General features: G+C 38.8%; 1 protein-coding gene across 6 annotated transcripts in view; it reads right to left on the reverse strand.

The window, feature by feature from the left end:
* The window catches only part of Synpr (synaptoporin), a 350,940-nt gene that overhangs the window by 161,831 nt on the left and 173,347 nt on the right, over positions 1–15,762 (reverse strand). Inside the window, exon 1 of one of the 6 annotated variants that reach the window (XM_029468703.1) lies at positions 309–327. The exons of the other annotated variants lie outside the window; for them this stretch is intronic. Within the exon in view, the coding sequence (XP_029324563.1) occupies positions 309–311 (3 nt within the window). The 5' untranslated portion in view covers positions 312–327. Of the gene's footprint in view, positions 1–308; positions 328–15,762 lie in introns of those variants that run through there. 6 annotated transcript variants of the gene reach the window in all.

Raw genomic sequence — 15,762 nt, forward strand, 5'->3', positions numbered from 1 at the left:
ATTGGAAAAATGAATATAGCAATAAGCAATTAAGACCAGCAGATATTCAACCCAGCATAAGTCAGGCCAGATTACTAATGCAGAGAATTGATTTACATATACAACATGGTTCCAAGCCATTGCATTTAAAGAGGGTATGTTATGCAGTAAAGGTTAAAGCAATATATATTATTCAAGAGAGACTATGAAGAAAGAGACAGTATAAATGAAGATGGAGATAGTATAAACAATGTAAACTGAGCAATTTGAGGAAGAATTAGTCTATCTAGTAGGTAGACTTTACTAAATGCAATAATTCAACTACTCACCATATATCAAAAGCAGTTTGGTGGCCCAAATGCTAGTGTTTTCCAAAAAGGTACATTCATAACTAGAATGAGAAGGAGCCACGTGAGAATAATTATCCATAAGAAACAGTTTGAAACTCCTCCTTTCTGGGTTAACGAAAGCAACAGCATTAAGTCAGTCAGTATCAATATCAAAGTATCAGCCAAGAGTAAGGGACTAACAACATACTATGTCACTGACTAACAGAGGTAGCAGAGCCATCTTTTCTGGACCAAAGCTGGTGGAAATTTCAAAGTGTCCATTGGACTCGTTAGGCCTGTGCAATCCTTCAGTGAGTTTCTTCCCCCTCATGGGCACCACATACTAGGACTTACCCTACTGAGAATTCCATTAGCAAGTGCTACAGTTTAATTGTGGTTATATCCAGGTTCTTTCACACTTGTCTCTTTTTTTTTTCCCTCTTAAAATTTTTTATTATTTAAATGCATTTTATACATCAAACATATTAATAAAATTGAGTATTTTGAGACTCAAATAATACATAAAAATTGTTCCTTTTATATTAATATCCTTTCATACCCAAAAATATCATTAATGAACATTTACTACTATTCATAACTGAGGATCCTATATCTAATGTTGAATACTAAATTGTTGCAAAACATACAACATATTATTTGGGAATTAAGCATAGTAAAAGAGCATACAATATTAAAAGTGAATTATTAAGAAATATATTCATATAAAGTCTGTACAACAAATGGGCCTCTCTTTCCACTGATGGCCAACCGCCAGGGCCAGGAAGTGGGAGTGGGTGGGTGGGGGAGTGGGGGGAGGGTGTGGGGGACTTTTGGGATAGCACTGGAGATGTGAATGAAAGTACCTAATTAAAAAAAAAGAAATCTTAAAAAAAAAGAAAAGAAATATATTCAAAGGCCCTTATATGATACCACCTGACATAGTGAGAGAGCATTTAAAATGCATTATATACCTGTGTACATTGTCTAACAATCAGTTTACTTTTAAAAGATTATCAATGTTTCTAGGAGAGAAATTATTTTATCAGTAAGTATATTTTTAAAATTTCAAAATAGCAAAAATTCTTTGAAGTTAAACATTAAGAAAATGCTAATTTAAAGTACAGTGAGAAAAATTATCAATATTTCCATGATGTTTGTAGAACATGATTTTAGTATTTTCAACTGTTAATATTCAACAAACAGAATAGTTATTTTAAGATATAGATCATTGTTATGTATCCCTTTTCATTTCTGATTTTATTAATTTGAATACTGTCTCTGTGCCCTCTGGTTAATCTGGCTAAAGACTTAACTATCTTGTTGATTTTCTCAAAGAACCAGCTCCTGGTTTTGTTGATTTTTATAGTTCTTTTTGTTTCTATTTGGTCAACTTAAGCCCTGATTTTGATTATTTCCTGCTGTCTACTCCTCTTGGGTGTATTTACTTCTCTTTATTCTAGAGCTTTCAGGTGTGCTGTCAAACTGCTAGTGTAAGCTCTCTCCAGTTTCTTTTTGGAGGCATTTTCCTTCTACCACTGCTTCCATTGTGTCCTATAAGTTTTGGTATGATGTATCTTTATTTTCATTAACTACTAAATTGTCTTTATGTTTTTTCTTTATTTCTTCCTTGACCAATTAATCATTGCATAGGGTTTTTTTCAGCTTCCAAGTGTATATGTGGTTTCCGTTGTTTTTGTTGGTATTTAAGACCAACCTTTGTCGGTGGTGCACTAATAGGGCCCATGGAAATACTTAAATCTTCTTGTATCTATTGAGGCCTGTTTTGTGACTGATTATATGGTCAATTTTGGAGAAGATACCATGAGGTGCTGAGAAGAAGGTATATTCTTTTGCTTTAGGATGAAATGTTCAATAAATATATGTTAGATCCATTTGGTTCATAACTTCCATTAGTTTCACTGTATCTCTCTATAGTTTCTGTTTCCATGATATATCCATTGCTGAGAGTGGCATATTGAAGTCTCCCACTATTATTGTGTGGGGTGTGATGTGTGCTGTGAGCTTTAGTAAAGTTTCTTTTATGAATGTGGGTGCCCTCGAATTTGTTGCATAGATGTTCAGAATTGAGAGTTCATCTTGGTAGATTTTTCCTTTGACCAGTATGAAGTGTCCTTCCTTATCTTTTTTGATAACTTTTAGTTGAAAGTTGATTTTATTCAATATTAGAATGGTTTCTTTCTTGGGACCATTTGCTTGGAAAATAGTTTTCCAACCTTTTACTCTAAGGTAGTGTCTGTCTTTGTCACTGAGATGCATTTCCTGTATGCAGCAAAAGTTGGGTCCTGTTTACGTATCCAGCCTGTTAGTCTATGTCTTTTTATTGGGGAATTGAGTCCATTGATATTAAGAGATCTTAAGGAAAAGTGATTGTTACTTCCTGTTATTTTTGTTGTCAGAGGTAGAATTATGTTTGTGTGGTTATTTCCTCTTGGGTTTGTTGAAAGATTACTTTCTTGCTTTTTCTAGGGTGTACTTTCCTCTTCATGGTGATGTTTTCCATCTATTATGCTTTGTAGGGCTGGATTTACAGAAAGATATTGTGTAAGTTTGGTTTTATCATGGACTATCTTGCTTTCTCCGTCTAAGGTAATTGAGAGTTTTGCTAGGTATAGTAGCCTGGGCTGGCATTTGTGTTCTCTTAGGGTCTTTATGATCAGCTCAGGATCTTCTAGCTTTCATAGTTTCTGCTGAGAAGTCTGGTATAATTCTGATAGGTCTGCCTTTATATGTTACTTGACCTTTTCCCCTTATAGATTTTAATATTCTTTCTTTGTCTAGTATATTTGGCATTTTGATGATTATGTGACAGGAGGAATTTCTTTTCTGGCCCAGTCTATTTGGAGTGCTGTAGGCTTCTTGTATGGTCATAGTCATCTCTTTCTTTGGGTTAAGGAAGTTTTCTTCTATAATTTTATTGAAGATATTTACTGGTCCTTTAAGTTGGGAATCTTGACTCTCTTCTATACATATTATCCTTAGGCTTGGTCTTCTCATAATGTCCTGGATTTCCTGGACGTTTTGGGTTAGGAGTTTTTTGCTTTTTGCATTTTCTTTGACTGTTGTGTCAATGCTTTGTATGGTATCTTCTGCACCTGAGATTCTCTCTTCTATCTGTTGCATTGTTTTGATAACTCCTGATCTATGACTCCTGATCTCTTTCCTAGGTTTTTTTATTCCAGGGTTGTCTCTCTTTGTGATTTCTTTATTGTTTCTATTTCCATTTTTAGATCTTGGATGGTTTTGTTCATTTCCTTCACCTGTTTTATTGTGTTTTCTTGTAATTCTTTAAGGGATTTTTGTGTTTCCTCTTTAAGGGCTTCTAGCTGTTATCCATGTACACCTGTATTTCTTTAAGGGAGTTATTTATTTCCTTCTTAAAGACCTCTATCATCATCATGAGAACTGATTTTAGATCTGAATCTTGCTTTTTTGATGTGATGGTGTATCCATGACTTGCTATGATGGGAGAATTGGGTTCTGATGATGCCAAGTAACCGTGGTTTCTGTTGCTTATGTTCTTTTGCTTGCCTCCTGCCATCTGATTATCTCTAGTGCTACCTGCCTTTACTATATCTGAGCTTGTCCTTCCTGTGATCCTGGTTGTGTCAGAACTCCTCAGAATCAAGCTGCCTCTGGGACCTTGAGATCCTTGTGTGACCACGCTCCTGGGATCCTGGAATCCTGGTTGTGTTAGTATGCTTAGGAGTGGAGCTTCTTCTGGGTGTTGAGAACTGGCGGTGGAGTTCATGCCCAAGGTCTGCTCAGTGCACTGGCCCAGACTGGAAGGAATCTGTGCTACTGGTCAGGTGGAGTTCCTGGGTGCCTGGGTCCTGCTGTTCCAGTTACTCCCCAGTGTTGGGGCAGAAGTTGTATCCTCCCAAGCTTTCCTCTTATCAGAGCAAATAAGTTGGTTAGATATGGCACTTCAAGGAATCTTCCATCTTGAGTTCATTTATTTTAGCAACCCCAAGAAGTACAGCACACTCATTCGAACGAACAGTCTGTGAGTCTCAGAGCCAAGCCTACCAATGAGAGAAGTATCCCAGAAAAGTCCTGGAGAAAAATTGTGACCCAATAAAGCCTTAACCATGAAAAGGAATCTGAATTTAACAGGGTAGCATTGCCAGAAGATAAAACAGCTATCTGAAATTGGAAATAAGCAAGAGGATGCAGAACATGGAACACGGCACACAATGAGAGCCTCCAAAGAAAGAGAACTTTTAAGTGGAAGATTACTGAGGGAACAAGGGTTCCAGAGCAGGTAGCTGACATTTCTTGGGGAAATGTGCTGTAGAGTGGCCTCTTAACAGACATGTGAGCTTCCCAGGATCCATCAGCTCAGAAAATAAAAGGTGCTTTTGTTTGGTGTCTTTTGTTCTCTATTGGAATGGAGGAGGCCAAGGACAAGCTGAATGGGCAGGGACCTATGTCTCATTTGGAGGACAAAGCAAGCAGTGGGGCCATGACATGATTGTGAATAGGTGCTTTCCAGTATCACAACACCTGAAGGGTTGGACTCTGGGCTCAGCATGACCTGGATCTAAAATATAAAATGTCTCTTGTGTAATTGAATAAGTCACTAACTACACCAGTCCTCCTCTTCTGGCCTTTATGAAATGTCAAGTCTCCAACTTCTCAGAACTCCTAGAGAATTTGGTGAGTAATGTATTTAACAGATTCCACCCCATACTTGGTACAAAGAACCTAATTCCTCAAAGAAACCATAATTTCTATCCCTCACATCTCATTTCTTTATATTTCTGAACAATTTCACCAAACTACACTTTATCCTCCAAGTTGGCCTTATAGAGACTTCAATAGCCTAGACTACTAGGAAGTCTACATTCCAAGTGGTTGTAATGTATTCACACAAACATACATTCATTGAGTATTTCCTCTTCAGAAAACACCATGACAAAATGAAACCAAATGTCAAATTGAGAAGACCCATATACAGAGGCAAAATGAAAGATTACTATTCTAATAAAACTTGCATGGGTAAATATATACCTCAACTAGCGGGCTCCACTCACTGGGCTTGTCTGAGCTCTCTATGAATACCCAGCATGCTGGGATACAAGCAAACTTTTCTTTCTTGCCTGCCTGCTCTCTCTCTCTCTCTCTCTCTCTCTCTCTCTCTCTCTCTCTCTCTCTCTCTCTCTCTCTCTCTTCTTCTTCTTCTTCTTCTTCTTCTTCTTCTTCTTCTTCTTCTTCTTCTTCCTCTTCCTCTTCTTCTTCTTCTTCTTCCTCTTCTTCCTCTTCTTCCTCTTCTTCCTCCTCCTCTTCTTCTTCATAGTGGTGCTGAAGAATAGTCTTTTATCCAACATGTGCAATGAATATTTTAAGAACACTTGTAAATTTAAATTTTTAGTACTCCTCATGTGGGAATATAAGCAAAGTTTTATTCCTTCCTTCCTCCCTCCCTCCCTCCCTCCCTCCCTCCCTCCCTCCCTCCCTCCCTTCTTTCTTCCTTCCTTCCTTCCTTCCTTCCTTCCTTCCTTCCTTCCTTCCTTCCTTCCTCCTTCCTTCCTTCCTTCTTCCTTCCTTCCTCTCTCTCTCTCTCTCTCTCTTTTACCTCTTCCTCCTCCTCCCCTTCTTCCTCTTCTTCCATTCTTCTTCCTCCTTCTCCTCTTCCTCCTCCTCTTCTTCATAGTGAGGCTGAAGAATAGTGTTTTATCCAATATATCTAATAAGTGTTTTTTTAAAGAGTACTTGTAAATTTAAATTTTTTATTATTCCCCCATGTCCAGCCTCCTCACAAACCCAACTAATTCATTTTAACTGACAAGTTGTTGTTGTTGTTGTTGTTGTGGTTGCTGTTGTTGTTGTTGTTTGAGCTTTGGTTTGGTTTGGTTTGGTTTTGGTTTTTATTATCTGACCATCTTAAAGTAATTGAAATTGGCATGCCACTCCATAGCCACACGTCTGTTGGCTCCCAGGAGCTACCTGTATTAGGATTCATTTGCACTACATCTTTAGCTGTTTGTGCTGAACAATCGAAGTGTTTCCTGAGGTCTCCTGGATGTCCTATTTCTGGTGTAGTTATGAGACTAGGAGGAGACTGCAGCAGAGTGTGAAGGGGATAAAGACATGGAAAATTACAAGGGTAGAAAATGTCAATTGTTCTTCATATAAGTAATTCTAGGTGAAATCAGAACAGTGAGTTTAGACAATTAATAACAACCTTCCAGAGGCCAGGGTAGGTATGGCTTGACTGGGACCTGTTTATCTTTTGGCTGTGCAAGAAGGAGGAACATGGGCATTAGATGTGCTGTTTCACACACACACACACACACACACACACACATATATATATATATATATATATATATGTTGTGGCTGTAATATTCCCTTTATGGTGCCATAATTTTATTTGTAGATTCACTGTTGAATGAAGAGGGGTATCACCTTTTTAAATTATAGCCTGGACACTTGACTGATAGAGTTCACTGGGATGTCATTTCATTTTAATCCACTAGGACAAGACCATTCTTAAGATTAAAAAAAGAAAGCAATTAACTAGTGTTATTTGGATTAAGTGCTTTAAAAGTCTACTTTTACATTTAGGTAAAGAAGCCATGTATGGCAGTACATGCCCCATGGAAGGTATTGTTACATGTGCAAGGCTAGCCAGAGCTATATAGTGAGTCATTGTCTTTAGAATCAAAGGAAAATAACAACAACAAACATACTGTAACAATCCTCTATAATCTAACAAGATTTTTAATACATAAAATTGTCTTGAATCTGATGCTGGATACCTCATAGTTAATCTTTGTTTTTATATGATTTAATCTGTCTGCATGTTCAACTTTCTCATAGATAATAGTAACAGGTTCAATGCAAAACAAACTCAGCCTATTTTCACAATGCATAGAAATTTCAGCACATGGAGATTGAGAACTTCACCAACTGACAGCTCTTAGTTTTCTTCCAAGGCAAGGATTTTAGAAACCTTCATCAAGTAGGCAGAGGTCCAGGGGTCATATTACTTTGAAGAGACAAGATGTGCACTATATCCTGTGTCTCTGCTCACAGCAATGAATCTCCAGTCAACTGCACATGACCCTTCTTGATGGAAAACTCAATAAATAATTCATCTGATTTCCACCCATGGAGTTATTGCTGGTATCACATATGAAACTGTCAAGTACTGGATGTCATGAGCCTGCAATAATCACAAACTCTGTGGGAAGGTGGAAGACACAGGACAGATGGTCAAAAGGATTTGAGTTAATTCAGATATTTAGAGTAGGCCAACTCATTATCTATAAGAAAACTTAGAGAGAATTTCAAAATGTGCACATAGTTGAAAGTTTTAATTAATGTGCCCATGCATGTGTGTGCATGTGTGTATAGCTGTAGATGCTGGAGGTGGTCATATGTCAATGCCAGGTGTTTTCCATTATCACTTCCACATTGTTTTTTGAGACAGGGTCTCCCACTGAACCAGGGGTCTACAGTCTCACCTAAATTACCAGGCCAGCAAGACCCTCGGATTCACTTGCCTCCAAATGTCCCTCTTGTTTCAGCATTGGAGCTATAGTTGTGCCTCTAAGTCTGACTTCTAGAAATGTTAACTCTGGTCTTGAGCAAAGCACATTATAGCCTGATCAATCTCTCCAGTCCCCCTGCCCCACACTCTCATTGCTGCTGTAAATTTTCAGCAGAAAATGTATTATTTGAATTAACTTGTGGAAATAAAGATTTAGAATAGTTCATCACCCCTCCCTGTTTCATATTTCTCCTATAACACTATCAGACACTTAAGAATCTTTATATCTTGCTTCCTTTTCTTACCTCTCCAATTAACATACAGCTCCTATTGCTTGCAAAACAATTCCTTGCACTTTATGAAAATTCTAAGAAATATTTGCTGGATGAATGAATGAATGAAGTGACAAGATCCCTGTATGAAATTGAACATCACTTCAATAACATTCAGAGTGGGTTTGTCTTTATATTTAATCTGTAGTCTCACAGTTGTCATGAAAATAAAGATACAGAGAATCATGGTTGACAATTCATTCCATTTGATAACTAATAACACACTCTGACTTATTAAAGGGGCTGTGTTTCACACATCTACTGCCATCATCAGAAATGCCAGTGTCTCCTTCCTCTCATCTCTGTCCTCATTTCACAGATGAAAAAAAATTGAGATTCAAAAAGGAAAATGTTTCAAAAGATGCACAGATAGAGGGGAACAGAAGCTGGATTTGATCTCTGAGCGCCATCTGAATACAAGCTCCATATGATTGCTCTTTCTCAGAGGAGACAAATTCAATTTTAAATTTAATTGGTATAGTAGCTGTCCGGTAATGTTGTGGAAGTAATCTCATTTCTTTACTCTGGACAACCATAAAGACACATGAACCACAAGCTAACAGAAAGGTCATAATCACACATAATACTTATGCAGAAAACTGGTATGGGTGGATATCTCAGTGGTTAAGAACACTGGATACTCTTTCAGAGTACCCAGATTTGGTTTCCAGCAACTACAGAGCATCCAATGCCTTTTTCTCATTTCTCAGGGCCTCATATATGTGCTTAACATATATAAAAGAAAAATTCACACACATAAATAAAAATAAGCATATCTTAACAACAACAGTAACAACATGGTAGTTGGTCCAAACTCAAGCTGCTGGCACCTTTGTTATTAATCTTTTTAACAAGGACTATCTTTTTTTTTCTTTATTTTATTTTCGTCCTTTTCCTTCAGCCTATGAATATCAACTAAGAGTGCACATATTCCTACTCTGTAGTTCTATGACTTTTGTCAAAATGCCACTATTCTTTGTAGATTTTCTTTCAGATTGCAACTTAAGTTGACAATATATTTATTGCACTGCACTCTTGTCATGAATAAATACCTTAAGAGAGGTACACAACTGTCCTCTGAATTCAGTTTTTTCTCAGTGAATGAATTCATGATCATATCATACCTTTGACATTTGCTGCTACTCTAAAGAGTCTATTTCTCATCTAAACATTGTACGTAATGAAGTCCCTAGGTGATTTTAATGTAGGCATTCTGGAGCCTATAAATAGTAACTGATTCCACAGGTAATGACAGGCTGGGCTTCTCCATTGCCTTCCTCCTAACAATTCCAGATCCTGATCGAGGAGTTTTATTGACCCTGACCCTATTTTTGAGGAGACACAGAGCAAAACTAAAATGGGCAAGTCAAACAAGTGAGCAAGCAGAAGTCACAACCAACTGAAAACATAAGCTCAAGTCATGCCCCTCGTCGTGGTTTGAGTTTGGAGATTACTTACATGTAGATTCTGATCTTAGGTACAGAGTAGATCTGGAAAGCATGCATTTATTTATTCTTTTTAATCTGTCTCTCTCTATCTGTCTCTTTGGTGTGTGTGTCTGTCTGTCTGTCTGTTTTACATCTGCATGTGTGGCTGTGCCATGGCATTTATGTGGATGTCAGAGGGCAAACCTATGGGTTGCATTCTTACCGTCAGCTTTGTTTGAGATGAAGTCTCCTACCCTTTCCAGCAGTATCCAGTAGGGCAGCTAGACCATGCACTTCTGTAGATTTGCCTCTTTCTGCCTCCACCTTGTTGATAGAATGAGTGGGATTACAGAAGAACACCATTGCACTGTATTTACCATGGGATTCTCAGATCCAAACTCAGGACCTCATGCTTGTACAACACGTGATTTTTCCACTGAGCCATCTCTCCAGTATGGAATCTTGCTTTTCTTACAAACTCTGGAGTAAAGCCCATAAAGATGTTGTCAGTCAGCTCTTTGAGGGGCAGTAATAGTGCTTCAGCCAATGTCTATCAAACCTGACAACTTAAGTACCACCCCTTCCTGTAGTCCCCAAGGAGTTCCTTTCTATATCTAACAGAAATCATTGTCCAGAAAGTTTGCTAAGACATTGTGTCTCCTAGACACAATAGGGAAGCTGCACCCATGAAAACTCAAGAGTATAGCTGCCTAAACACGACCACAAAAATAAGAAAAAAATCAATACACATGCAAAGGTGGAACTTCTGGACCTCTACCCCAGATAAAGAGATATAGACAATTATGATAGTGTATTTCTGTAAGTTTGAGTTTGTCCTCCTGGCCCCGAGCTACAGAAATAACAGCTCCAATACTCAAATAATTTTACAAGGTCCTAGGCCATATAGCTAAGCACATTACTTGACTAGCTCATACCTAATAAGCCATTACTCTATTCTAAGCTGCACCACATGGCTGATTTCCCGGTCCTCAGTTACATGTAATCATATTACTCTGTCTGAGGCCAAACTTCCCTTGCCTGCCTTTCTCCCAGAATCCATCCCTCTGTGTGTGATATCCCACCTTCTAATCCTGCCTCAGTTCATTGGCCAATTTGCTTTGCACTGAAAGGTGAGTATTTTTACACAAGACACAAGAAATTATCTCTACAGACAATTAACAACCACTGATACAGGGAGAATTACTTTCCCCCAGGATGGATTCTCTAATTGGTACCAAGTGGTCATCCACGAAAACATGCACATACATGCAACACTAATCAGACTCAGCAGGTTGCAGGTTACGTTTACAAATTTGTGAGTTTATATGATTCATAGCCAACAAAAGTAATTAAGGAAAGAGAGGCCATGGATTTGAGAGAGGCAGGGAGAGAGTGGGAGGGGAACATGAGAGAGCTTGGAGGTAGAAGCGGGGATCATGCAATTAAATTTTAATTTTTAAAAACTATAAAAAACAAAAACCAGTCCAGTCACTATCAACTTTACTCAGCCACACATTAGATGTCCTTTATTCTCCCCCTTCTACCAAAGACAGAGACTAGGTTGGAATATTTTCTTATCAGTTTTTCACACATTATCATAGTGGGAAGGAGTTCAGCATCAGAGTCAAATACAATGAAGGTACAGCTCACAGCCACCACTTATACATTGTGGGAAAGTGACTCAGCATTCTCATGCCTTTAAATTAATAATAGTGATTTTCTTGTCTTGTCTGGAAAATGAAAGTCCTGCAAGGTATACAGCACAGCCCCTGTAAACAATGCTGTACAGATGTTAGTCACCTGAACTCAGCGTTTCTCCTGTTAAATCATCTTCATTCCAAGAATCTTGAATTCTCTAAAGGAGTCTACGTCCTACATATTCAATGGGCTCTCATACTCTCCCCTTTAAACTCTTTTGCAGAAATGTTATGGGATTAAATAAATTAATATGCATGAACACTTGGAGCCTTGCCTGTCATATAGTTATTACCCAAGATGGCTCAGCTCTTAAACTTAACATTTACTACAATAATAATTAGCTTTCTAAGGATTTTTAAATGTGCCCCTCAGCCAGCCCTTAGAGTGTAAATCTTGATGGTGTGGACTGCATCAGTTTTAGTTGCCTCCAACTACAAACCTTCTGTGTCAGTGCCTGGCACACAGTTGCCTTGCATAAGATGGACAAATGAATGGCTATAAATGTATGGCTGGATGAATAAGCATGCACTTTTGCCTTACAGAGGATGATATCTCAGAAACAAAACCATGGGAGATGCTCTGCAAGTGTAAAGCCAACAGGAATGGAAGGCAAAATTACCTTAGAGAGGTAGCTGGTCCAGAGAGGTTAGGAAAGGAGCCATTTAAAACCTTGGATATAGAATCTGAAGTTATGAGTCAGAGAGAAGTGAGAAGAGGAAAGAATCTTGGGACATGACTGCTAGCAGATAATAACCTTCCAAAAATATGAGCTAACTAGATTTATCTGATCAAATGTATCTGGGGGATGCTTTGGTAAATAAAACATGAGAAATGAAAAAAAAAAAACCTATGAATTTCCTGTAGAAAGGTCTAATGTGTAACCTGGGGAAGGCACCTGGGTTTCCCCAGTTCGATACAGTCATGAATTTTGAGAAACTGCTGGACCATGTGGAGATAACAGAGGGTTAAAGTCCCAGAGCATTAGCAGGTAATGGACTGAGGTTCAAGGTTATAGCAATCTCCACAATTACAAAGGCAATGGCTTGAGCTAGGACTAATGGGAGTGGAAAGGGGGTGGAAGATTCAGAAATATTCTGTGTGAGAAGCAGATCGCAGGGAATGGCTTTATACATATTGCATTTGGTTGTATTATAGTTACTCTCCAGTAATGTGCTCTGTGTTTGAAATCTATAATTTGGCATCAGTCTCCTCTGAGGGAGAATGATCCTCCAGCAAAGCACTTCTAGGCTGCTTTAGCCCCATCCTATAACTACAGTCCTTTTCCTGGTAAATGGAGAGAACATTTCCCGAAACCTTGTACACTCGCTGAGGATATCAGGTAAAAACCAATAGCAAAATGGACTTAGGGAGAGAAACAATGCCCACAAAATCCCTAAAGAACTTTTCCGTGTATCCTCCTGGAGTCTATGGATGAAAGTTACAACTTGCATATTACAGAAGAGACTGAGGCCTATATGCATCACTTGTGGCCAGACATACTTTCCCTTCTGGATTTGGATTTATTTTCTCTCATGAAGTTCAGTGCTCTGAGACAATGCAGGCAGAAACATTTTTCTCAGGAATTCTGCCAGGATAATTTACCTAAGCTTTTGTATCTTGGAAAATGTGTCAAGAGTCCAGGAGGTTACCCAGAACACATAAACCACTCAACAGGGGTCTGGATACCATGTAACACTCAAGGAAGGACCTGCTCCTTTCTAAGCTTAGGAGGAGGTAAACATGACACTGCAAATTGCAGTTGCTGTGTTTATGTGTTTAGTCCTCTGCCAAACTTCATCCAGGAGAACTCTGTCTCTTTTGACTCTCATGAGACTGAGGTTTGGTTAAACCAGCACCTAAAAATGGTTAGGTGCAGCCAACTAAAAGTCTGGGACCTTTCCCCTGGATGCCTGCCTGCAATCCCAATATACATTTCTTTTATTAATGAAATCTTAACTTCTTGAGAGTTCCATGCATGCATACAATGTATTTTGACCAACGTCACTCCCTCCTCTTCTTAACCCTTTTCATTTCCACTCTGCTTCTCCTCAACCCTCCCGACTTCATGTTTTTTCTATTTTTAAAAATAACTTACCAAGTCTAAATTTTATTTCCCATTTACCCATTGATATTGGACCATCCTCTGGAATATAGGCCTTAATATGGCCTACGAAGATGTATAATCTCAATGAAAACTGACTTCCCTCTCCCCGCAGCCTTTAACTGTCCCAGCTCTTCAGCTGAGGGTGAGGCTCATGATCCCCTCTCCTGTTTTGTGATGGAATGTGGATTGGTTTGTTCTCCTGCAGATATCCACAGTTGGTGTTAATTCAAGAGTGCAATAACCCATTATACAGAAGCCTGTTTCCCTTGGGTCCTCCTTGACTTCTAGCTCTTACAGTCTTTCTGTTCCCACTTCCACGGTGGTCTTTTAAGCTAAGCATCGCCCACCCCATTTGTAGCGGATCTCCCAGACACTTGTATTTGTGCTTTGACCAGTTGTTGAGTTTCTGTATTAATGAGCACATATATCTCTAGTATGCAGCAGATCCATGAATCCACAGCCCTCCATTTAAAACATTTTAGCACATTATTGAGCTAGAAGGAGAGGAACCTCAGCTCTGCTGCTGTCTTTCCTTTGAAGTGAATTCTCCATAGAGCCTTGGGCAAGTCACCAAGCTTTGCTTTTTCCTTCTTCTTAGAGAAATTAACTCAGAGTTTTTTGAGGACATGAGATTGAGACTCTAATTTGTTTCCTTCTGGGATAATCACTCATACAGCAGGTCTAACCCTACAGCAAAGGCAACTGATGCCCCATGCAGTTTCTACAATGTATCACTTTATACCCCAGAATCTCTACAGGTGTAAGTTAACCATCTGAAACCACCCAGCTAATGCTGCTGAGGTGGGAGGCTAAGGCTCCACCACCCTTTTCTCTATCACTCCTTGGTAAATGGTCTTTACTACTCAAAAATAGACTAAAAGAGAAAATGGCACACTGTAGTTATATCTGCATTTTTCATTAAATGTTATAATTTTGAATGATTTTGAGAAAAATATTCAAATTGTAGGGTATATTAGTGTGAATTCAAGTTCTACTCAATTTTGGCTGTAAGGCTTTAGACACATAACCACCTTTTAGATGTCTGCCAGTCATTTGCCTAAGGAGATATATTTTAATATTGTCTCATTTGTTGTTTGCTAGAACATAATGAGATAAGATAAGCTATCCAGAGTAGTAAAGTGTTGCACAAAAGGGTAGAGTCAGGGAGAAGCTCACAGATGCTCCACTACACAGAAGCACGGGGTAGTGACCAGGAGAAGCTTACAGGTGCTCCACAAGCTTCAAACAAGCTGTATCAGTAAGAAAACTACAAATCTAAGAATCCTAACATTAAAAGAAGAAATGCCACAGGAAGAATTAGCCAAAGGTAATTAGTAAGTGTCTGGCAATGGTTCTCTTCTGATAGAAAAGCAGTTTGGTGAAGGCTTTTGGCAATTTATGCTGTCTTAGCTTAGGGTAAGAGGTTGCTACTGACATCTAGTGGGTAGAGCCCATGAAAGCTACTAAATATCCCACAATGTGATTTCACCACAATGGATGATGATATGGGAACACACTAATAGTGCTAGGATTGCATAATCTTGGACTATTAGAAGTTCCTCATGTTCAGAAAGAGGTGAACCTTGTTTATTCCCATGCTGTAGTACCTGGTAATATGCTCAGTACAGACAGGGTCCTCCAAAACCATCTGAATGAAGACCAAAGAAAACCAGATAATACAAGCAAGACAGCCCTGGTTGTCAGGGACCGTCTTAGGGCCTGTTGGCACCTTTTTGTTTGCTTTTCAATCTTCTTTTTCTAGCCTCTCAGTATTTCTCCTGTCTTTCTTCTACCAAGCACTGGGAAGGAGGCAAATCACACCAACTGTGACGCTGCTTTCCAGGAGTGGTAAACACTGCTTGTAAGACAAGCACGACAGCATTTCTTCCAGTTTCCCTTCAAAGCACTCTATTAGGCAGACTGCAAGCCCATCCAAAAACCAGTGGATTCCTTCTTATTCCTTCTCTAAGCATGAACAGACCAATAGCACATATTCCCTGACGGTGTCTTACCAGGCTAGCTAAACTTTGACTTTCAGAAAATACATTCTGTATGTGAAACAAAAGCTATGCTTAGGTGAGGAATGGAAAATAAAGACATTTCATTATGGAAGTAAATGTGTTATATCTGTTCACTCTGTCCACATCTTGCTCGGTACCCAGTGTCTGGTAGGGATCCTTAAATAGTTGTTAAATAAAGGGGTAACCTGGTAACCAACATTCCAATCCTTTCCTTAAATTTGCTCAATTTCTAAAAAACTTATATCGTGCCATCTCTTCACAGGGCCATAGTACATGACTCTAATACTACTGGGCAACCTCATCCTCACCAGTGAAATGCACTGGGCGGACCCCTCAGTGGCTTCGTAAGCAGATTT

The sequence above is a fragment of the Mus caroli genome, unplaced genomic scaffold (genome assembly GCF_978045245.1).
Source record: "Mus caroli unplaced genomic scaffold, Mus_caroli_1 scaffold_12, whole genome shotgun sequence".
Lineage (NCBI taxonomy): Eukaryota > Metazoa > Chordata > Mammalia > Rodentia > Muridae > Mus > Mus caroli.